The sequence below is a fragment of the Alligator mississippiensis genome, chromosome 3 (genome assembly GCF_030867095.1).
Source record: "Alligator mississippiensis isolate rAllMis1 chromosome 3, rAllMis1, whole genome shotgun sequence".
NCBI lineage: Eukaryota > Metazoa > Chordata > Crocodylia > Alligatoridae > Alligator > Alligator mississippiensis.
The window spans coordinates 50,308,128-50,332,581 of NC_081826.1; the positions used below are offsets into that span (position 1 = coordinate 50,308,128).

Genomic DNA, 24,454 nt, shown 5'->3' on the forward strand with positions numbered 1-24,454 from the left:
ATAGGTATATGTATATGCATTAGAATGGTTCAGGATGGGAAGCGGGGGTTAATTGATTTCTAAGAGTCTGGGTCATACAGTTTTACACAGCATTGGAAGCAGACAGGCTGTCTAACACAACAACGCCAACAAGGACACATAGTCTGGAAAACAGTCTGGGAAAGAGGGGGACATGTATTACACTGTCCATAACATGAGATAAGGTAGCACCAGCTAACAAGGCCCCAGAGCAGGCCAGAGTCCCAGTTTTGTGGGAACAGACCAAATTAGGAGAAGGCCTGGAAAGACCAAATTAGTATGTGTGCACATAACGGGCTTGGAGTGTGTGACAACAGAGGACATGGACTTTTGACTACATAGAGGGAAGAACCAGTGATAGCCATGGATGAAGAGTCATCAGGAGTCATCAGGAAGAAAGGAGAATGCAAAAGAGAGACTGGAGAGTAACAAAGGGCCCCTCCCTATCCCACCTGGGTTCCTTCATGTCCCTTCTCCCCAGTCCCACCTGGGTCCTTCTTCTCCACATCCCTGTCCCCTGGGAAGGGTCCCCAAGGCCACTATGGAGAAAGGGTACACCACCAATCTGTCTCATCCACCCCACTGGAGGAGGAGTGTAGGCCTCTGCATCCTACCTCCAGACTGCTCACATGCTGCCATCTGATGCCTAAGAGATCCTGGCCAGATGTACTTTGATTCTGATGACAGCCTTTGGTAGATATATAGAACTGCTTGATTGTTTGTGTTGCTTCTTTTCAGTTATCACTGGGTATCAGTACATTTGCCTATTAGTGAGTAGAAAGGTCATGGTCAGTCTGAGGGTGGGTGGGTCTTTCCCCCTCCTGGTGGGTCCCTCCCCGGAACATGGCATCTGGATCCAAAATCCAGAGCCAACAGCCATTACGTGCAGTGTGACTATCATTTTGGTCAGACTGCCTCATACGCAGTGCCCATTCTGATCGCAGTCTGGTCTGGTCTGGAGAAGCTGCAGAAGCATTTCCTCACTGCTCAACTCCTCCTGGTCCCTCGGAGGAGTCAAGTGTACAGGCATTCATTCTCCCAGGAGAACTTCTCCTGGGAGCAAATTCTGTTGTGTCAGAGATTGGTTATTTTTCTTCCAGGACTGCCATTTTTGTTCCAGGAGAAATTGCATAAATGCCTGCACACTTGTGGGTTTTCCAGGGAAAGGAGCAATTATCCCTGTAGAAACATAACACCCGTACATCAGCAAATGCAGCCAACAAATATCTGTGAAACCCAAAGAGACAATATGTCCCATTCCTGTTTAATGCTGATCTATGTAGAAGATGACAGCTTACTGCTATCATTAATTACCATATTAGCTTAACGTTGCAGAGATCTGTGTAATGGATTTTTAACTCTGCTCATGTGATGACACATGTAGGGACCAATAAGATGTCACATGATGAAATTTCTGTTGTTCAATTTGCAAAGCCTAGGGCTGTGGTTCTCAACCTTTTAAAATTAAAGGCAGCCCTTGGAGAATCTCAGCTCTTAGCTTTTACTCATTACTTGACTACAGAAAAATTATAGAGCAGTTCTTCTACTGCAAAGCACTCAGGAAGACCACAACATGTCAAAATATTTTTGACAGTATGGATTCCTGTTTGAAATCTCTGGATTTATTTTGTGCATCACGTGCAGATGTTATACCTAACAGTACTAATATTTGGTAACACTTTTAATAATATGCCACTACACTCTGGTTGAGAACCAATAGCATAAGGAATTGTACATGCATGTACACACATATATACAAACTTCATTAAAAGAAAACTGAGGCTGCAAAGTTAAGCAGTCAAAGGTTAGGAAATGTCAGAATCAAGGCAATTGAACCTTAAGTCAAAACTGTCTATTTCGTGTAACGAATGTAGAAAAAATAGTGTGTGGATCATGCAATTAACAATAATGTCATAATCCATATGCAGAAGGGAGCTGGACTACAGCTGTACAGGCCAACTTTATAACATTATTTAATAGAGTTTCATATTCTTTTAGATATACTTCATACACAAGACAATAAATTAGTTTACTTCTCTATGGATAAATCTACACTGTAGTTACATAGAGAATGACTGTAGCTTGTGTAGCTTTCTGTTAGGTAGCTTTTCTGGTGGGTACCAATAATAGTTGGTTCCTGCCTGGAATTCTAAGAAGTACTAATACAGCTTGCCAGCACTGAGGTCTTGGCTGCCATGACTACACAGTTAACTCAAGTATATTACATGAATAGTTGTTTGCTACATGAAGAGCTGCCAGCATTTCTCATAAGACTTGGTTAATCATCTTCATACGTTACACACCAAAAAAACAGAATAAGCTTTTTCCTTTGAATGACTAAGCCAAGATTCACCAAGATAGCCTTTCACTGGCAAGTAAGATCTTGGCCTTTTCTGAATGAAAACAAGCGAGGCAAAAGAGCATTCTCAAACCTCTAGTCATAGATCTTAACTGCAAAAAGACTGAGAAAATGGGAAAAGGAAGGAATGACCATGTAAAAGAAGAGAAAAGAAATGAAGATGATAGGATGCAACTCAAAAGGACAATAGGGTATTTTAATGGGGTGAGTTTTATAATTGGCACCATAGTTGGTGCAGGGATCTTTGTGTCTCCTACAGGAGTGCTACAGTATTCTTTACTTAACGTGGGTGTTGCGCTATGCATCTGGACTGCCAGTGGAGTAATATCTCTGATGGGTTCCCTCTGTTACGCAGAGCTGGGGACTGCACTACCGTTCTCTGGAGGAGAATACAGTCACATAAAGAGAGCACTCGGATCTCCACCTGCTTTCATCTTTATCTGGACAGCGATGTTTACAAAGCCAGCATCAAATGCTGCCCGAGCCTTGTTGTTTGCAGAATATGCCACTCAACCTTTCTATGGTGCCTGTCCTGTACCAGAGCTGCTAAAAAAATGCTTGGCTTTGGCTGTTCTTTGGTGTCTGGGGATTCTGAATGGCCGCAGCATCAAAATGGCTGCTTGGGTTCAAACTGTTTTCACAGTGTTGAAGATGACGGCTTTATCCGTAATTGCCATAGGTGGCATTGTCCTGCTGGTTAGAGGAAGAAAGGAGAATTTGGCAAGGCTTGAGAATGCTTTTAGTTCAGAAGTTCCTGATGCATCACAGATTGCAGAAGCTTTTTTCCAAGGATTATATGCATATGGTGGTTGGTGGTCCCTCAATTACATGGCAGGTAGCTATTTTAAAAAATATATATTTTTAGCAGCCTTTCTCACATTATTCAGGCAATGTTATTATCACTTGTCTCCCTGTGAAAATAATATTTGTGCAGACATGTGTTTTAAAATGCTGGCTATTTACAAGGACCTTATGAGTTTCCATTGGTAAAAGAGGGTTGCCCTCATACATGGAACTTATTTGCTTAATGTGCATTAAAACTATAACTATATTGGAGGTCTCCAGAACAAAAGGGATATTTAAATTTGGACTAATATGGAAAGCAAAGATTTAAATTTAAATCTCTCTTACATACAGAACTTTCACAACGTAAATGCTGATTTTCCCTTCTTTTAATCTCATTGCAATTATATAAAAGAGGGTGTTACTTGGAGTGGGGTAGGATGGGGGTGATGAGAGTTTCACATAGTAAGGACTGAGTGCCTTCAGCCACACAAAGCACAGACCATTATCCTACTAAATGGTATTTTTTCTATTAGTGCATGGACTAATCATTAAATTTAAAATTAAAACTTTAAAAATATATAATTTTTGCAGTGAACCAGAGCTATTGATTTCCCTAGCAATGCAGTTCTTAGTGGAGAATAAAAAAAATAAGTAAAGGAAATAGTATAAACACTTTTCTGTGCCCTTTTAAATATATTGTTTCTAAACATTTTAAAGCCTATAATAGTTTAGTAATATACTCATTTATTCCACTTAATATATAGTGCCACATATGTCATAGTAGCAAAACCAATTAGCACGACAAACTTCTATAACAACTTCAGAGTAAACAATGTTAACAGGAATGTAGCCAATCATGAACACCGGACTAATCTAATGATTACCCAAACATTTTGCAGGATTGAGCTGTATGTTCTGAGTTTTTCTTCTTATGTCTTTAACATTCTCTATCTATTTCGTTTTTTCTCATTAGTCAAATATTAAACAAATTAAAAGTAACAAAGATCAGCAGAGAAAACTTGAAAAATAGTTAATGTTTTAAAAAGGGCAGTTTATGAACTGGTTATTTCTAGCTTGAAACTATGCTGCAGAAAAAAGTAATTTTTTCCCCCAAAATAAAATAAAATAAAATAACTAGAATTTGAAATCCTATTAGGGCCTTTTAAAAAAAGTACAAGTTTGATGTAACACGAGATATTGCAAATGTATTTATACTGTACTATTTTATTTTATGTTTGGTTAGCAACATTAATGCAGTAGAACAAATTAGACTCTATAATACTTAGGCAGAATCTATACTTTTTGACACTGAATTTTTACACTTTTTCAAGTATTGTTTCAAGTAACTACCAATATTATATCTAAGAAAAGAAATTAGGAGGGGGAGAAATCCTGGATTTTTTCTCTGGCATTTACTGGGTTCACTTAGCAGTACTTTAGGTGTTAGTTTTATTTTTTCTCCTGTACAATCACTCTTACATGTTATTTGTGTAGGTCTTTCAAACAGCAACAGGAGAAAAAATTAAATAATAGGAAAATGTGCTTGTGAAAGCTCAATGGGGCTTTATCTTGGGGCAGTTTTAAGAATTGTAAATAATATTTGTAAAGAATCTGTCAATTCAAATCTAGGCAATTTTAAAAAGGTGTTTGAAAAGTAAGTCTGGTTGGAAAAATTCTATGAAATCTGTTTTTCAATATAAAATTGGGTTTTCAGTTAAACATTTTCTTTTGGCAAAAGTATTTCTACAGATAATTCTGACTTTATCAACCCCCCCCCCCACCCGTACATCTACAAACTAAAAACATTTGGATTGTGTGTGAAAAAGTAGATTCAGAACCAAATCAAACTATTTGCTTTTGTCACTATTTGATAATATATAACATTCCTCATAACCATCGCAGTAGTTCAGACGATGGCATTGTTTAGTCTGGAGGCTTATGTTCAGAAGATGGTAGAGTTAATATTGTTTACTCTGGTAGCTTATGTTCCCATTCTTGTCTAAGGATGGGCCTTCCTATTCAGGAGTCTTTTCCCATGATGCTCTTCAAAAGCACAGGAAGAACAAGAACATATGATGCATCATTTAGCCCACGCTGAGAGCCAGCCTATCTAAAACAGGGGTGGGCAAAATACTGGCCCAGGCACAGTAGAGCCATGACACATCCTGCTGCCCCCTGGGCATGCAGCAGGGCTGCAGTGGTTCTGCAGCTGGACTGTCTTTCTAGGCAGCTGAGGTTGTGGCAGCTCCTTCCGGCTGCTGCTGATGGTGGCCCCAGCCCTGGGGTACCAGTGGGGACCTGTGCTGCATAGCCCTGAGCCTGCACACCCTGCACCTGCTCCAGGCTCACCTACCCAGGCTCAGCAGTGGTGGCCTGGGACAGAAGCTGTTGCTCAGCACGGGGAAAAGTGGTCCTCCTCCTTGCCACCACTGGGCTGTTCTTGCTGGAGCTACCTGGAGTCTGCACCGAGCAGCCCTGCGTCTATGCGTCACTGCCACCTCTGGGCTGCTCAGTGGGGCAGTGGTGGCAGTGCAGAGAAGATGCAGGGTAACCCAGCGTGGCGTGGGCTCCAGGTGGCTGCAGCAGGAACAGCTGTCAGTGAGAGGTTGCTTGTCCTCTGTTCTGAGCAACAGCTTCTGTCTCATACTGCTGCTGCTGAGCCTGGGTGGGTAAGTCTGGAGCAGGCATGGAGTGTGTAGGGGTAGGGCTGTGCACATGGGTCCCTGCTGGTACCATGGGCTGCAGGAGCTGGAAGGAGCCACTACCACCTGGGCTTTCTAGAAAGGCAGTCAAGCTGTAGAGCCACCCCAGCCCCACTCTGTGCCCAGGGACGGCAGGATGTGCCAAGCCCAGACAGTGCAGAGAAGGCCCAGGGCGGGCTGTGTCCGAGTTCCTGCTGATCTGTTCTGGTGGGGGGGAGGCTGAAGTAGGCCTGGGGTAGGGCTGGGGCTGTGCACTGCTGGCAGTGGTAGGAGGCACTGCGGGACGTGAGGGCTCTGGGCAGTTGTGGGGTGGGGGCGGGTGCTGATCGGGGGGTGTATGCAGGAGCTCCCATGCACACCCCACCATACCCACAAATCCTCCCCCACAAACCCCACATGCACCCCCCTACACACACCCACATGCCTCTGGGGAGAGCCCCACTCAATGCTATGTGCACACAACACACCACACGTGTGCACCCACAGCCTCCCACACACGCTCCACCATTGGGCCCCTAAAAATGCTCTACAGCCATGACTTAACACATGTGTACAGTTACAGAATGTTTTCAAAATGGCTAGCAATGCAAAAAATTAACCCTGGTCAAATGAAGTATTAGATTAAGGTGCTTTAAAGCAGAATGCCTTAGAAAATTTGTGTTCCTTCCAGGGTTAATGTTTTGCATGGGATCGGGGCTCAGTGGGGGAGGGTGGATTGGGGGAGCAGTAGCATGGAGTTGCCAGCAGCTTTTGAATGGCCTGAGCTGGGGAGGTGGGGTGGAATGGAGCCTCCTCACCTTGCAGCCTCACCCCACCCAGCTACCATGGCTGAGGTATGGGAGCCAGTCGAAGCCCACAAGGTGAGGGGGCTCTGTTCCAGCCCACCCCTACCTCAGCTCTAGCCATTCAAAAGCAGCCCATGGCTCTGTGCTGCCACTGTCAAGAGGCCCAGGTGAAGGAAGGGAGTCCCTCCTCACCTTACGGGCCTGGCCTGGCTCTCTCCAATAATCCAGCTGGGGTAGCTGGAGGGGGACCGTGAGTTGAGAGGGACTCTCTTCCCTCATCCCCCACCTGGGCCTCTTGACAGTGGCACATGGAGCTTCAGCTGCTTTTGCATAGCCAGAGATAGAAGGGTGGGGCAGGGTGGAGAGAGCCCCCTCATCTCATGGGCCCGGCCTGGCTCCACCTAATACCCCAGCCAGGGTAGCTTGGGATGGAGCCTGCAAGGCGAGGGGGTTCTGTTCCACCCCCCTCGCCAGTTCTGGCCATCCAAAAGCAGCTGGCAGCTCTACATGCTGCCACTCCTCCTCCTCTTCACTCCTCACTGACAGCCCCCAGAGCTGGGCAGTCAGGCAGGGCTGGGGAGATGGGTGGTTCAGCAGCCTCCTCAGAGGCTGCTGGAGAACCCCCACCTGCTGGGCAGGGCTGATGCAGGCAGGCTCCAGCTCCACCCCAACCTAACAGGCAAATATCTGTTGGGGGGTGGGGCAGTGCTCTAACCCATGGCACTTTATGTAAAGCACCGTGCATCAGAGCAGGTCCCTGGATGTCTGTAGGCATCCTAAGTAATTCTGACTATTGTTGTGGGTTCCATGTTTCTCCCCTGTTATTTGTGACCCACCCAAGTAGATATACACCTAAGTGCTTGCCAACTATTTCATGAAGCACTGTCATGAAGATATTTTTTGAGAATACTTGTTTCATTAAATAGTTTTCTAAATTACGTTTTTCAGAAGAGATGAAAAACCCTAGCAGAAATATCCCTTTGACTGTGATGACAGCACTTCCTGCAGTAACTGTTTTTTACTTACTGGTAAATATCTCATACCTGACCGTTCTCACACCAAAGGAAATTGTCTCCTCAGGTAGGACAATTGTTTTGTTTGGATGATGCTTTAAAAGGAGTAGTAATCATTACCATTATTTATCTTTGGCCCTTCTCAAGTGGTCACTTGGGTCCATGAGAGACTGGTGCCTCCCGAGTCTGGGGGAGCACCAGCAGGGCATGATCAAGGGAGTCCCCCAGTGGCCAGCTGGCAACCAGGGGGGGTCCCGGCACTCCTGCATGCGACATGCTGCCAGCAGAGCCAAAGTTGGGGGGTGGGGCACTACCAGCCAGAGCACTCACTGTCAGGGGGGACACCGGCACTCTTGGGGCAGGGGGCATGCCCCCCCAGTGCTGCCCTATGTGTCAATTATACTTGGGTATAGCCAGAGGCATAACTGGCCAGTACTGTACTCTGGGCAGCAGTGGCATATATTCCTTCCCTGCTGCCAGAGCAGCTGCAGGAAAGGTGCAGCGTGCAGGTTTGAAAGGGGAGAACAGAGCTAGAGAGGCCCTCACCCTCCTAACTCCCCTTCATCTATTCCAGTGGCTCCCTTTAGGCAGCACCTGAGGCTCGTGCCCCCCTTGCCTACCCATTGAAATGCTACTGTCATTCAGCTGAATTCAGGGTTCAGCAATGCACTTGAAAGCTTAAGATCTGGGTTTTGTTTTAAATTGTGCCAGAGACTTCTACATGAGTTTGAGGAAATGCCTTACAACTTATCTACACATAGATTTTCCCAGGTTTAAATTAGCTCAAGTAACTGGTGCAGCTTTTCTGTGTGGGCACTTTTATATAGGTTATACACAGCTTATATCAGTTTGTCTGGCACTTTTACTGCACTGACACACGCCAACCTCAAAATAAGCCAAATATAAAAGGGTAGGCATGTCCACATGCAAAATTCCAGTAGTTTAACTAAATTAGTATATAGCGCCCTCTGCCCTCTCCCAACTTTACCTAAACTGAGACAGCTTTGCCTGTGGACCAGGTCTTTCTCTGTGCTTGATCCAGTTGTGATATTAAGACTGCATACACAAGATAAGGATGGAAACAAGGAATTATAGAGTCTATGATAAATTTGCTAATATTCTGAAAGGGTTCAAATACCAAAATAATGACTGCCCTGGAAAAGCTTCAAGGAAATAAAAAAAAATGCTTGAGGGAAATTTAAAAAATGCAACCGATGCTCATGTTTCTTCTGAAAAGTACACAAAGTCCCAGGAGTTGAGAGACTCCCACCACTGAACTGGATTCAAGACTCACCCAAGAGGAACTGTTTCCATCCTGTGATTAAAGTCTGCTTCCTTAATGAGGCATGAGTGATAGCTGGCATGCTTCATTTCATGGAAGCAGTTATTTTTCCTCATCTTCAAATGAAGCTCAGAAAGCTTGCAGGGTCAATCAACAGCCTTGACCCAAAATGGTATCTTAAACCAAGCAGACCCCTTGCTGGTTTAAGATAAACCAGATACCCCCAGCATCCTGGTATGCTATCTGGACTGGGTGGGGCTCTGCTCCACAGCAAGGCTGGCCCCTACCCTCAGCTCCTTGGCTGCAGTTCCAGCACAGACTGTGGGCTGCTCCTCTCCTGCCCCTCACCACTCCCTGTTAAGCAAGAATTCCCCCCTCCCCTCTGCCTTGCTGAGGAGTTGTCTGTGTATTAGCTAGTGGACCCCATGTTGGCTACGGTCTGTGCTGAATCAACAGGTAAAATCAACAGGCAGAATCAATAAGTAGCTGGTAATGTCCCTCTGTTGTTTTCTTAATTAGGTGATAAACACTGTTACCAATTCCCTGTTGGGCTAATCACAGCCTTCTGCTGGAGCCTGGCCACTCCCCGCTCTCAGCTCCATGCTGTGGAAGGAAGGGAGGGATGTTTTAGCGCCCCCTGGCTTCTAGCCTGAGTCACTGCATGTGCCTGCATTTCTGTGATGTCTGTCCAGTTACAAAACGGAATTAGCCTAGCCAGGTTAGACTAACCTGCAAAGATAGAATCAATTCAGGTTCAGGCTTCTTGAATGTCTGTCCCTAGGACATAGACCTTCATGTTCCTTAGTGCAATCCCACCATGGGGTGGAAGACTAGATGATCCATGTTCTATTATATCCTCTGACCTGTCTTTGCCCTATCAGGCCGCCACACAGGGATTCTTCACCTTAAGTGTCACATGAGGAGTTAACACATTTGTTTTCCTCCCCAGATTTTCTTCCTACCACATATATATAGTGAAACACACTAGTTACATTGCCATGGGTCTCTCCCTTTCTTTATTGCCTACTTCCAGAATGCTCCTCTCTTGGTTTGACACCACTTCAATGAGATTATTGGAGTGCTACACCCTTAGTCTTAATAGCTTCTTGTTTCCTTGCAGTTGCTGTGGCAGTCACATGGGCTGACAAAGTAATCCCTGCTGTTGCTTGGATCATTCCTTTATCTGTTGCTGTCTCAATATTTGGTGCCCTCAACAGTAGCATGTTTACATTAGGACGATTGAGCTATGCTGGAAGTCAGTCAGGACATTTGCCTGTTTTAATATCCATGCTGAATGTTCACTGTTGCACTCCAGCTCCAGCCATGATTTTTTCAACCATCATTGCTTCCATTTTTATTATCCCCTCTGATCTCATTGCTTTAACAAATTACTTTGGATTTTCCGTGTGGCTGATGATTGGACTGACCTGTGCTAGCCTAATTGTACTCCGATACCGGGAACCTAATCTGCACCGACCATACAAGGTAAATAGAAACCTATTATAAAATATAGTAACAAATTTCCTGGGTCATGGATATAGGGTAAAAGTTATAAAACATGTAGATTGTGAACAGCAATTATAAAATGAGAGGTCATTATTATTTGTTATTATCTGTATTTCACTAGTCCCTAGAACTCCAATCCTGTATCAAGATCCATTATACTAGGCCCTGTACAAACAGAACAAAAGATGGTCCCTGCCCCAAGCAGTGTCCAGTCTATGTAGAAGACAAGAGAGAGATGGGAGAGTACAGGGAAACCATGAGATGATATGAATCAGCGACATTGGCAACATCTTCCTTGCTAGATTATATTTTATGTCACTTTGACTTTTGTTGATACACTGCCAGGCACAACAGGAAGTTGTGATAGCACAAGAACTGTGCTTGTAACTATACTTACTATTGCAATAAGCATTTTATTTTTATTGCAAATAATACTTTCTGAAACAGTCTTTTTGTGTTTCTTGTAGGTGTTCTTACCAGTAGCATTTGTGATGGTGGCAATTTCATTATTCTTAGTTTTGGCTCCTATAATCTGGTCTCCAAAGGTGCAGTATATATATGCTTTTATTTTTATGCTGGGAAGCCTTCTTATTTACCTGCCTTTTGTACATTTTAAATTATATTTTGGTTTTGTCGGTAAAATTACTTGTTATTTACAACTCCTGCTGGAAGTCTCTCCTGTTGATGTATCTGCTGACTGTAAATATGACTAAGATAAAATGTTTAAACCCTGTGCTGCTACCAGTCAGAGGAAATTCTTTGACCCAGGGAGTAGGAATCATGAAGGGAAACATAGGTTCTAAGACTCTGATCTGCAAAACAGTTAATTAAGCATGTATTTAAATTTAAGGCTGTCAGTAATCCCACTGGCATTTAAAATAATATCAGTCAAGAAGTTTAGTTTCACTGGAATACTCATATGCTTAAAGTTAAGCATATGTTTAAAAAGGTTGTCTATACTTAGCACTCATTCACAACATTGAGTACTATGCAGGATTGAGTCCTACACGCATCGATAACCTGTTTTGAACAGGTAAAATTGTTAAAGACGATAGAGGTTGTATATTTGTTCAGTATAACAGAAATAAAGTTAAAATACAGTACATGCTCAATGTATAGCAATATAATAAGATAAATGTGCTTTCAAGTTCCAGTATAAATGTGATATTCTGATTATTTTTAGTATGATGAAATAGATTACCTTTTAGGATTTATGGGTTTGAGGCCTTTGTAGTTTTGCTTCTCTGCTACAGTGTTTGTATGAATATGATTTTAATAAAAAAAAAAAAATTATTGCCTGGGACTTTTAAAATCCTATTTTAAAATAATATGTAGATACACAAATCTTGTTAAAAAGAAATTATCCATACATTTATGTTGAAATGTCTGAAGAGCTGTCATTTAACAGTTCTTTGATCTAATAATTAATATATAATAGGCAATCACAGATGTGTTTGAAGTAGGAGGGCGTGCTAAGCATTCTGCTTTCTGGCTAAATGGAAGAAGCATTTAAATGTGTATTTATGTAGTGATATCTGTAAACAACAGAAGCTAGACTTGAATGTGTGGCAAACCCTGAGAAGAAAAGTAACTAAGGGAGATTTAAGAGGTTTTAACAGAGTTTGGGTTTTTTGGCCCTATTACTCCTATTAGAAGGCTGAATTAGAACCTCCCTCTTCTGATGGTTAGAAACCTTTTAATTTCCAGCCTGAATTTATACACGGCCATTTGTTCTCTCTTGCACCAGCACTGACCTTAGAGATTAATCTGGGGGTGGGGAGGGGTGGTGCTCAAGCCCCAGCCTGTAGGCCAAATATGGCCTTCCAGCACCATGTCATCCTTCCCATAGGGCTCCCCATGGTTGTATCATGTTGATGGTTCATACTAATCCTATAATTCCTTTAATACACCCAGGCCTTTCTCTTTCTCAGGTATTTCCCCAAGACCAGCAAGGGACATCAGGGCTTAGGCTTCTGGGTGGACCTCTAGCTCAAACCAAGGTTTTCAGGACTTTTACCACTGGCTTCCTGACCTGTAGTAAGGGACTCTTATCACCTTGGGGAAACCTCTGGACTCATTCCAACTCCCTGGGATTTGGAGTAGTCTGGCACTCTATTTGGTTACAGAGAAAAATTGAACAGAAATAATTCATTTGTTCCAAAATAAATACTTTGGGCAATTTCTTTCAAAAGGAAGTTCTGGAAAACCTAAACTTGTTTTCAGGAAAAAATTCCCATGTAACAGACACTTCAAATTTTAGTTTGTGCTACTTCTGTGTTCTTCAGACTTCGCTAAATGCTGAGTTCCATGTTCTTGTTTCAACTCCTAGGCTTGGCACTTTGGAAAAAATCATAGTCCAGGTTCCTATCTTAGGATCCCATGATTTTGATATGCCCTGGCTTCAAGCTTCCCTTTATGCATCTGCTCTGCATCAAAAGGAACCTTGTTGATCCTAATAGGTTTTAACCAACACCGTAATATTTTCTTCTGAAGATTTTCATCTTGAATGTATATGCACGAATGGCCTGTAACATGCATGACATAAATGCCCATCTGTCAGAAGATTCTGCAAATGGTCGGAGGAACAAATCATATCAAGGAAAGAAAAAGGATCAGTGGGAAACAAACTGAAAGACAAGAATCAAGGGAAATGACACTGTGGATGACAAGTAGATCTGCCTAATTTTAGGAAAGCAGGGCTGGAAGGGTCCTCACAAGTTTATCTTGTCTAGCTCCCTGCTTTTGAAAATTTCCAGGGATGGACATTCCACAACTTTTCTAAGTGGCCTATTTTAGTGCTTCACCATGCTCATAGTCAGAATGGTCTTCCTAATCTCCAATTTAAATTTTATCTGGTGCAATGTGAAGCCATTGCTTCTAGTCCTGTCCCCTACAGCCACAGAGAAAAGGCTATCTCCATCTTCATTATAGTCATGTTACATTACGTGGAACAGCACAGGTAACAGATAATATCCTCTGAGGGTTTACATATTCTCCAAAGTGAATGTGTGGCTAAATAGGATTGCTCAAAATAGGGACAAGTGGCTGTATGGGATTGCTCACAAAATAATTTCTTCCACCTGTGCAACACCATTTCTCATTCTTACATTGAGAATTGATAAAAAAAAAAGCATTCCTATGGACTAAGGAAAGCCAAGCAAACTTTACCTTTAGTACTCAAATTCAAGTCTCAGCTAGAAGAGCTTCCAGTCTGCATTTCTCAGAAAGGATGTTATTGTCATCTTTCTTTGACCTCCGTCCTAACACACGATCTTTCTGAAGCTGTTGAGTTTTTTGCAAAGAGAGACAGAAGACATCTTATACCTAAACAGGTTCTTAAAAGCAAATGTATATATTTTAAATCGGGACATATGCCATATCACTTTGTATGTTGTTGATGTGTTATATGTTTTATTTTATTCCTGGGATTTACAGCAGCCAAATTGTATACTTGTCCATTATTAGGGAGCAGAGTACATTATGTAGATGTCACATCCTGTATTAAAATTTAGGGTACAACTTATTTTCTAATTGAGCTACTTTTTAATGAATTATTTTTCGGTATTATTTCTGCCATGCCACATACATTGTTGGTAACTAACATGTAAGAGACATGATTCTTGCCCCACAGAAATAATCAAATTTAGTTCCCTGTTTACACCAAACCTTTCTATTTCTGGATAGGAAGGTCTTTTTTAAACACTGGGTGTGTCCCCAGGAGTGGGAACCAGTGTTGCCCTGGGGACAAACAACAGTGGCACAATATATACCACTGGTGCTTGACCCTGGGGGATGCAAATGTACACGTGCTCTGGCACATGGCATGTTGCACTGAGTGAGATAGGGGAGGCTAGGGTCAGCACCTGGGCTGGCCCTAGCAGGCTTTCTGGAGTCTGGAGGTCTCTAGGGACTGCAGACACAGCAATTTGGCAGCAGGGAGCCTGGCTGACAGCTGGAGTGTGGATCTGGCCAGCTAAGCTCCAGTTGTGGGTGGCGCGCAATGCTGTCATGCGTGCTGCCCTGCTTTTTTTAGGCGTGGGTTTTTCTGACACTGGGATCTCTTGGTGTCAACCCCCCCGCGTCCCTCCCTTGTGCTGTAAATTAGCAATTTGTGGAATACCTGCATATGCAGTGCGTTTGCTGCGCGGTGCTACAAACTGTTTTGTAGTGCTGAATGCTACAAATGTACTTGTCTGGACTCACCTACTGAGTGTATTTACATGTACAATTAATGCCACACAATGAACTCCAGAGCCATTTGAGCCAGAGTCAGCTCTTTCAGGGTGCAACATCTACATGTGTGCCCAAGACAGCAGCAATTTGACCTGGGGCAGAGCAGCCCCAAGTTGGCAGGGTGCTTGGTGGGTCAGACCTGGGCTTTGGGTGATGGCAATCGATGGTGGAGGGCTGGCAGGGGTACAAGGTTGCTGAAGTGCAGAGCCATGTGGTTAGGTGGCAGGCAGCCCCCGCAGTTTAGGACCCTTGTATGCCACCCAGCCCCTGTCACCATTTACACGCGTGTCTCGTAACAGTTAATTACTCCACCATAACATAGTACTGTCTGGAGCTAATTAATTTACTTTGCCCTAATACTGTTGCACGTGTAGCCGATGACACCTTACTGTAGGGCTAATCAGTCTATTCCACAGTAAAGTGCAAATATAGATGCAACCACTGAAAAAAAACAGAATATCAATACCACTTTATTTATTAGAAAATTTCTCAATGTATCCTGAACATTTGAACTAACACTGATGCTTAAGTCTGTCTTTTGAGTGTCAAAGAACAAGAGATATAGGACTTAAATAATAAAAGGCTAGTTCTCCCAGACTAGAGTGAATTATATAACCTTTATGCTTTTTTTAAAATCAATTGACATGTTAAGAGAGCCATTTCTGACATGCTGGTGCTTAAATATATCTCAATTTATTTTTCCACCATAAAAATTGCACTCATATACAGGATTATTAGGCCACTGACAATCCAGACTTGCAATATTCTTGTGCTTACAATAATAATATAAAATCAGATTTTTTTCCAGAGCCATTTTTATTTCAGCATTTTTAGTGTATCTAGATTTCAGAGTCCTTTCTTCAGTTATTTGTTTCACCTGTGGGTCTTTTCAAGCGCAATAGCAGAATGACTGTATCTGTGACAGTCAATTAATACTAAAGATAAATACTGTTTTTCTTAACATTGAAACTGAAAATGTGGGATTTACTTGTATGGAGGGTCAACAGATTTGGAACAATACTATAACTATAAAACTACAGTGGTTTTAGCTTTGTGACTAAACCACTGAAGCAGTGCAAGCAGCTGAAAGGTCAGCATTATTGAAAAATAAGGAAAAACATAATTTAAATATGGACTTCAGACTTTTTTGATCCAGAAAGCCCCTTCTAGTCTTACGTTCCTGACTAGCACTTACTGCTTAGATAGTAAATGTACTAACATCATTATAAGCTCTGCCTCAGCGGGCATATAAAAAAAGAACGTGGGAGCTTGGCATGCAAAGCAGAGTTCTCCTTCTAGCTAAACCAATAAACCAAAAATGATTTCTTTGGGATACTTTGCTAAATCATTTGGGTCCAAATACTGTAACAACTCCCCTTTGCAGTGTTCTTTACTTTGCTTCAATGAGAGTAAGAAAGCATTCTTGCAGAAGAAATACTGAGCCTTGGTGTGAACAAGGCAAAAAGATAAAGTTGTTTTCAACCATTTGATATTGGAAGTTGCTATTGTAATATATTTAAGTCCATATGCACATTATGATAATAATTAGATATTTTAAATATTTAAAAGCAATTTAGTTCCTACTGGGCACATCTACACATTAATTAATGTGGCATAATTGGTGCTACTGTGCATTATCACAGATGAATGTTTTTTAGTGACATTAATGCACATTAAATTAAATCTACTGCGCATTAGTGCATTAGCATGGACTTTGTCTGTCATGCTAATGTGCAGTAAAATTGGTCTTCTGTGCATTTGTCTCATGTAGACTTGCCCACTGAAGAGAATAGAATTATTGAATGGCCCACATTTTGTGCAATAGAGTAGTGCCTTTAACAAGTTTTTTTCCTCCTGCCTTAGAGAGTGCTTACCACTAGATGGCTCCATGCTTACATACTACTGTACTACTAAATTATTGTGTGTGTTGGATTTTAGAATATTACATTACCAAGAGAAACAGTTTTACAAAGTATCCTATTATAAAAGTGACACTGCTCCAGGACATTCAGTTCACAACAAAATTCAGTCCTCTAGTAATTCATGAATTTAGAAGCCAAAATGATATAGAGATAACTCTGTACAGTTACTGAAAACAACGTGCTCATTGCTCCCTCTGGAAACTATCCAAAATGGTTGCTAGATAAATGAATGGTATACTGAGAGAGGCCCCAAATTGCAAATGAACCCAGAGGACGCATCCAGACGAGTATGCACGTGCATCTTGCAGCGTCTTGAACCTCCTTGAGACACTGCAAGACGCACATGCAGGAACAAAAAAAAGTTCCTTGTGCTGCATATTTGTAGGACAGGGGCAAAATTAGACACCCGCAGAGGTAAAAAAAATCTGTGCTGCAGAACAGGGGGCAAGACACGGTCCCAGACTGTGCCTGGAGGCAACCCAGGAGTCGGTCCTCTGGGAGAGATGCTCTGGTTTCTGGCCAGAGTGTCTCTCTGGTGCTTCTGCTGCCCTCGGCACTGTCAAAGGTAAGTTAGGGACATGGGGTGGGGAGATTTGTGGGTGTGTGTAGGTGGGTGTGAGGAGTGGCAGGAGGATGTTGGGGGGTGTTGGGAGTAGAGAGGATTGTTGGGGGCTATGGGGAGTGTCAGGGAGATGTCAGGGGGTGTGGGGAGCAGTTGGGGGGGGATATCTCAATGTCTCCATGGGTGGGTATTTGGAGGGGCTCAAGTTGGGGCTGCCACACACCTACCTCCCCACCCAACCTCTGCAGTGCTGACAGCAGCAGGCAGCCTGGCTGTGGCTCTGCTGCAGGCACAGTGGGCAGTGATGCAGTATTGTGAGACCTGGGCTCTGTACATGCTGAATGGACCCAGTCCAGCCCGCTAGTGCAAGGCCTTGGATGGGCTGGGCCAGATCCATTCAGCGTTTACGGAGCTCAGGTCATACAGTGCCACGTTGCCGCCTGCTGTGCTGCAGCAGAGCCACATCCCTGCACAGCTCCACTTGTCTGCTGCCACCAGCATCGTGGCTGCAGGGTGGGGGGGCAGGCGTGTGGGTTGAAAATGTGACCTGCCAGTCCAACCCAGCCCAATCCGGCCTGGGGGGGTAAGCTGTGGGCCCTGCGTAGTGGGGCTGTGGTTCTGCAAGGTGGCTGGGACCCTGGGGGGGTGGGGGGCTGTGGCTCACCAGGGTGGAGCTGGGGCCCTGCGGGGGGGCAGTCCATGTGCTGTGTGGAGGGGCTACACTCTGTGGGGACCAGGGGAAACACCCCTCCTGAGCAGCCCCTCTATAAGGTCCCCCCACACCCACTGTCCCCCCACAATCGTCTCACACATAGCCACACACCGACCTGCATCCCCCAACTTCCCTCCACACCCACCCACCTTCCCCCACACCTCTTCCCATCCCCGTCCTGCAAACCACACATCCCCCCACCACACACCCATCATGTGAGAAGAAAACCAAAAGCACACATCAACACATATAGATATTTAAAATTTACTTTATTATGATGATAGAGACACTGGTAGGCTTCCAAATTGCTTTAACATTGTAAATATATCAATAAAGCATTGCCCAAGTGATCTCTGTCTGTCTGTCTGTCTGTCTGTCTCTCTATTTTTGTTTGTTTTTAAATGGATTTGGGATGCTGCTGCAGCAGTCCAGCTGACACAAGGGGCTCGTGTTCCCAGATACAAATTGGCCAGAGCCCAGAAGTTCCTGAGAAGGAGTAGCCTTGAGCTGCTTGCTAGGGCAGGCTTTTATATCGCTGGGGCCAGCACAGGGCAAGTTTTTATACTGCTCTGTGCTGGCCCCAGGCTCCAGCTCCCCCTGGCTGCAGATTCCAGAGGTGACAGGCAGAGTTATTTTGCCTCAAGTGGCACAATTTGCCATACACCAAAGTGCATGTCCGGCCATGTGTGCTGAGGCAAAAAGCCCTGGCTCAAATTTGCACCACTTCTATTTGAGCTGCTGCAAGTGCATGTGCACACGTGCTTGCATGTGTGGATGCACTGAGAAGGGCTATTGCTTTTTCTTCATGAAAGGTCTAAGGTGCATAGGTGTGAACATTAGATTTTTCAAATGCTATACAAAGAAAAATCTCAGATACATGAGGAATGAGTTAAATCTGGCTGGAAATGAACTCCTACTTGAAAGTAAGGTAGAAAGAAACATGTATTTAATTCAGTGGAGCCATTTCCTTTAATATTTTATTTTTTAAATATTGTACAGATTAGGTAGAATTTTAGTTGGGGTAATAGTCTACTTTAAGGTCTGACCACTGGGGCCTATTGAAAGAAAGGGTCATTGAGCAGTTAAAATACTAACCTGGGTCTGGAAAGACATTAGTTTAGTGTCCAGCTATGCCAAAGGCATCCAGTGTGATCTGGAGCAAGTCACTTAGTTCTAATTCTGTTGTTCCATTACCTAGTGATAAAGTGTGTTGCCTGAACTAAGGACCTTTTTATATGTCACACTGTGAGCTGCACAAATGTTGATGGATGCTAATACTAGCTTGAGTTTGGAGCAGTCACATATTCAAGCCAGCAGGGGCCTACAGGCCTGAAAGGTAAGAATCCCACCCCCTTCCCATTCCGAGCTTTCCCTCTGCTCCCTACACCCCGCCCCCCCAAGGGCTCCCTCAATTTCCCCCATCCTTGGGGCTCCCCCCTGCTGCCCTCCTAACCCCACTTCCCACTTGTTTGTGACTATCCCTCCCAGGGGAGGGTTAACCTGCCTGATTGGCCGCTGCTGTTGTAGGGTTGCTATGCTTCTCTGGGCATGGAAACAGCATGCCCAATCCAGGCCAGCAGTGGAGGCCAGGTGAGTGAGGTGTTTACACTAAGTTGCAGCCTGGAGTGGGTAGGCTGCCATCCTGCCCTGGCCTCTGCCTGAATTCAGACTTGAATGGCTAACTACCTCTGTCTACACAAAGCTGTGTTTGTTACCGTTCTTATTTTTTTCCTTATTCTGTGTTTCTACATAGGGTGTGTGTCTACAATGCCGCCAAAAGTGTGAATGTAGTGTAGTTTAGACATACCTCATGGAGTTTTACACTAGATGGCTTGAGTAAGAGATGGCTTACAGTAGATGGCTTATACTGGTAAGAGTATGGAACTAAACACCTGAGTATTTACTCAGGTTTTCAGGTGGGTTTTGCAGCCTGTGCCAAGCTCCTTATTGCTCTGGCATACACTGTAGCCCAGTGGTTCTCAACCTGTCTTAGATTCAAGACACCCCGCCCAAACTCAGGGCACCACTGGAAAAATGCCAGATATTAGTTTTCACTTGGCTTTTGACTATAAATATATAATAATAATAGAACTATTCTTCTGCTGCAAAGAACTCAGAAAGACAGGTCAGAATGTTTTTAACACCATGGGTTCCTATTTGAAATCTCTGGGTGCGTCCACACATGCAAGCACGTGCGCTTGCAGCAGCTCAAATAGAAGTGGTGCAAATTTGCCCTCAGTGCATGTGCTCAGATATGCACTTTGGTATGGAGCAAATTGTGCCACTTAGGGCAAAATAACCCTGCCTGGCTCCTCCCGGATCTTCCGCCAGGGGGAGCTAGAGCCCAGGGCCAGCACCTGTTCTGTCCCCAGCAGTATAAAAAGCTTCCCTGTCCTGGCCCCATCCATACAAAAAGCTGCCCTGGCAAGCAGCTTGGGGCTACTTGCTCTCTGGAGCTTCTGAGGCCCAGCCAATTAATACCTGGAGATACTACCCTTTGTGCCAGCTGGACTGCTGCAGCAGCAGCATCCCAAATCCATTTTTTAAAATACCCCCAAATCCATGTTCTTTCACATTTAAAACAAAGAAACTACTCTACACAGACACACACACACACACATAGATCTAGAGAGAGAGAGAGAGACAGTGATAAGTTGGGTAATGCTTTATTGATATATTTACAATGCTAAAGCAATTTTGAAGCCTACCAGTGTCTCTATCATCATGAAAAAATAAATCTAAATACCTATATGTTGATCTGTGCTTTTGGTTTTCTTCACACATGATGGGTGTGTGATGGGGGGATGTGGTGTTTGTAGGAAGGTGGTGGGAAGGGGTGTGGGAGAAGGTGGTGGGTGGATGTGGAGGGATGTGGGTGGGTCTGTGGGCAGGAGTGGGGCAATTGCTGGGGGCACTGTGGGTGTGGGGGACCTTGTGTGGGGGCTGCTCAGGAGGGGTGGATCCCCTGGCCCCTACAAGGTGCAGCCCCCCTCCCCACAGCACATGAAATAGCGCCCCCACCCAGGTTCCCAGCTCCCTCCTGGAGGGCCACAACCCCTATCCCCGCCAGGGTCCCAGCCCCCCTGCCTAGGGCCCATAACTAACCTTTAAAAGCAGCAGCGGGGGGGCCATGCACTGAGCCCAGCCTGGTTCTGCTGGCCCTGGGGCTGCTCTTGCTGCCCAGCTGGGCTGGTCTTGTGGCAGCAGGACTCAGTGTGGCATGCAGGAACTGCATGCCAGGCCCAGCCCGGTCCTAGGCCCCCTCTGCAGCCCAGCCAGGCTGGGCCCATGGCAACAGGACCCAGTGTGGCACGTGGAGACTATGTGCTAGGCCCAGCCAGGTCCTGGGGCCCCTCTGCAGCCCAGCCAGGCTGGGCCCAGATCCCTGAGTCTCACTAGTCTGGCTTTGCACTGGAGTGGGTCACACGGCTCTGGGAGGTGTGGACAGGAGCTGTGCCTCCCGGAGCCCTGTTACCTGCTCTGGTGCAAGGCCAGACTAGTGAGCCACATGGGGCTGGGCCAGGTCCTCACCCCCCCGCAGGCACAGGACAGAGGCTGGAGCTGGCCCTGGGGTCTGGCCCATGCTGACAGGAGCCAGCGCGGCATGTGGTTCCCACATGCCGCGCCAGGTCCTGTCGTGGCTGGGCCCTTTTCTATAGCTGCAGGAGCTGGCCTGGTGTGTGGCGACCGCACGGAGCTGAGCTGGGTCCTGCTGGCCTTGGGGCTGCTTGTGCCGCCTGGCAGCTGGGTGGCATGAACAGCCCCAGGGCCGGCAGGACCTGGCTCAGCTCCGCGTGGTCGCCGCGTGCTGGGGAACATGAGCTGCCTGGGGCCAGCAGGATGCAGCTTGGTTCTGCATAGTCCCCACATGCTGTGCTGGGCCAGGGAGCATGAGCCGCCTGGGGACTGCGCAGCTTGTGCTGCCTGGTCTGGCCTGGCATGCAGGGACCGTGTGGAGCCGAGTTGCTTCCTTCTGGCCCCAGGCAGCTCGTGTTCTCTGGCCCGGCCCGGTGTGCGGTGACCACGCAGAGCCGAGCTGGGTCCTGCCAGCCCTGGGGCTGTTCATGCCGCCCAGCTGCCAGGCAAGAGCAGCCCCAGGGCCAGCAGGACCCAGCTTGGCTTCGTGTGGTCGCTGTGCGCCAGGCCAGGTCCTGCAGCTATAGGAAGGGCCTGGCCGCGGCAGGACCCGGAGCAGCACGTGGGAACCGCATGCCGTGCTGGCTCCTGTCAGCATGGGCCGGGCCCCAGGGCCAGCTCCTGCCTCTACCTCCTGTACATGCAGTGGGGGGTGGGGGGGGCGAGGACCTGGCCCAGCCCCGTGTGGCTCACTAGTCTGGCCTTGCACCAGAGCAGGTCACAGGACTCTGGGAGGCGCAGCTCCTGTGCACACCTCCTGGAGCTGTGCAACCCACTCCAGTGCAAAGCCAGACTAGTGAGTCTCAGGGATCTGGGCCAGGTCCTCCCCCCTCCCTCCCCCCGCAGCCCCAGGGACATCCCCCCCACCACTCTCCAAAACCCCCTCCACATCCCCCTGCCACCCCTCACCCCCGCAACTTACCTTGGACAGTGCCAGGGGCAGCAGAAACATAAAAGAGATGCTCTGGCCAAAACCAGAGTGTCTCTATTGGAGGACTGGCTCCAGGCACGGTACTGAACCGTGCCTTGCTCCGCTCTATTCCAGAGCAATTTTTTTATTTTCTCCCCACACTGCAAACTTGCAGTGCAGGGAACATTTGAGGCAGGGTAACAGGCACGTGCGTGCTCATCTGGACACGCCCCCTGGGTTTATCTTGTAAATCTTGTTTGTATACCTAACAGTTCTAACAGTTAGGTATAGAGTTGTGTGGCATCCGACAACACCCTTGAGGAAACCAAGGCACAATGTGTAGCACTCTACCCTGGTTGAGAATCACTTCTGTAGCCATATCAGTTCCTAGCATAGGTGAAGATAGCATAGGTACATCTACATAAGCAGAACTCACCTCTTTGATCGCTGGCTGCCATGAAGACACTTTCTGCAGTGATACTGACACTGATACCAAGTGGGCAGATCCTGCAACTGTAAAGATGCTCCACATGCATTGTAGGATTCAAGCTTTGAAATGTAAATTATTTTTGGGAGGGACACTGCATTTTTTTTCTCTTTTAAGCCTCATACACTTCTATGGTGTAACAACAACAATAGGCTTCCATTAAAAATGTTTTACTAGATGAATAACATATCTCCTCATGAAAAACTACATCAAACCCACCATTAAGCCCATGAAGGATCTAACCAAAGTTGAAGGGCTAGATTCATTAGGGGCTCAGCTACCTCAAGGCTGAGTATTGCAATGCCTAGTTCTTAGTTGTTTCATCTTAGGTACTTATATGTAATTGGCTTATAAAATACAGTAGGAGTTGGAGTGTTGTTGTAGCCATGATAGTTTAGGAAATATCTTAGAAGCAAAGATGTTTTATGAGACATTTTATTGTTTTGAACCCAGACCTGAAGAAGGGCACTTGATGCCCAAAAGCTTGTTCAACAGCGCTCCCAACTATAGTGTTGGTCCAATAGAAGATATCATAAAAATCCCTGGCTACAATGTGCAGGACTAGCTCCATTTATCAAATCAATTCTTCAGTTTCATAAATTGAAAATGTGATAAAAAGTGTTCCTACAGACTAAGGCTATGAAGATAAATTTCACCTTAATTACTCCAACTCAAGTCTCAAAGGGAAACCTTTCTGTATGAAAGTACAGAAGCCCAACAGCCTCAGCATGCAGGCTGAGAATACCCCCATCTTAGGAGAGCCTCTAGCCTGCTCTTTAGAACTGTCTTGAGGGATACAGGAACTTGAACACCTAAGTGGAGCAAAGAATTTGCTCTGCTCCCCCAGGGCCCCTTTTAGCTCTATAACCACTAGACTATTGTATTAAAGTTGGGGTGCCATCAGAGGCCACCTTTTAAAAGAAAGTAGCCATCACCTCATTTGTGGGGGAACCCTATCTTACAGATATGCATCAGGCATGCTAAAAGAATGCTTACTGGTCATACTCTTCAGGGGAGACAGGAAGATAAATGCCTACTTTGGATTTAGATCAGGTTTATCTATCAGTTTCCAGGTAAAAGCTATTCAGTATTGTCAAGAGTGAAGTGCTTTTGGGTACTTACAGAAGCAGGACTTCAGATATCTGGTGAACCCAAAGGGCCAAATTGAGGCTCCTATGAAATGTAGGCAGCTCCAGGAGTGTTGAAGGTCACAATTTAGGTTCCATCTAAATTCTACTTTAGACACTAAAGTCCAGTTTTAATTCTGGCCTTGAAGTCTCATAGAAGATTCACTAATGACACTCTTGTAGTGTCTGCGTGGGCTTAGCACTTTTGCAAAATTAATTCACAAAATTCAAGTTGGGTACCTTGAAAAATGAGGAACATGCAAGTGGTGACCATCTTTGGAAAATCAGGTTACATGACTTACCAAGCATGATATAAGAAGAGAGTTCAAAGTTCTGTCTAAGGTCATGTTGAGATAAACTGCCTACTGCTCATGTCTCAGGTACTCATTTGCAATCCCTCCATTCAAGGATGAT

General features: G+C 45.2%; 1 protein-coding gene across 6 annotated transcripts in view; it reads left to right on the forward strand.

Moving 5' to 3' along the window:
• Positions 1–2,358: 2,358 nt before the first annotated feature.
• Positions 2,359–24,454, forward strand: part of SLC7A13 (solute carrier family 7 member 13) — a 92,829-nt gene continuing 70,733 nt past the window's right edge. For 2 of the 6 annotated variants that reach the window (XM_059723933.1, XM_059723932.1), the window contains exons 1-4: positions 2,360–3,212; positions 7,599–7,730; positions 10,066–10,430; positions 10,919–10,996. In XM_059723933.1, the coding sequence (XP_059579916.1) occupies positions 2,489–3,212; positions 7,599–7,730; positions 10,066–10,430; positions 10,919–10,996 (1,299 nt within the window). In that variant the 5' untranslated portion in view covers positions 2,360–2,488. The other 4 variants (XM_059723928.1, XM_059723930.1, XM_059723934.1 and 1 more) reach the window with 4 other exon arrangements.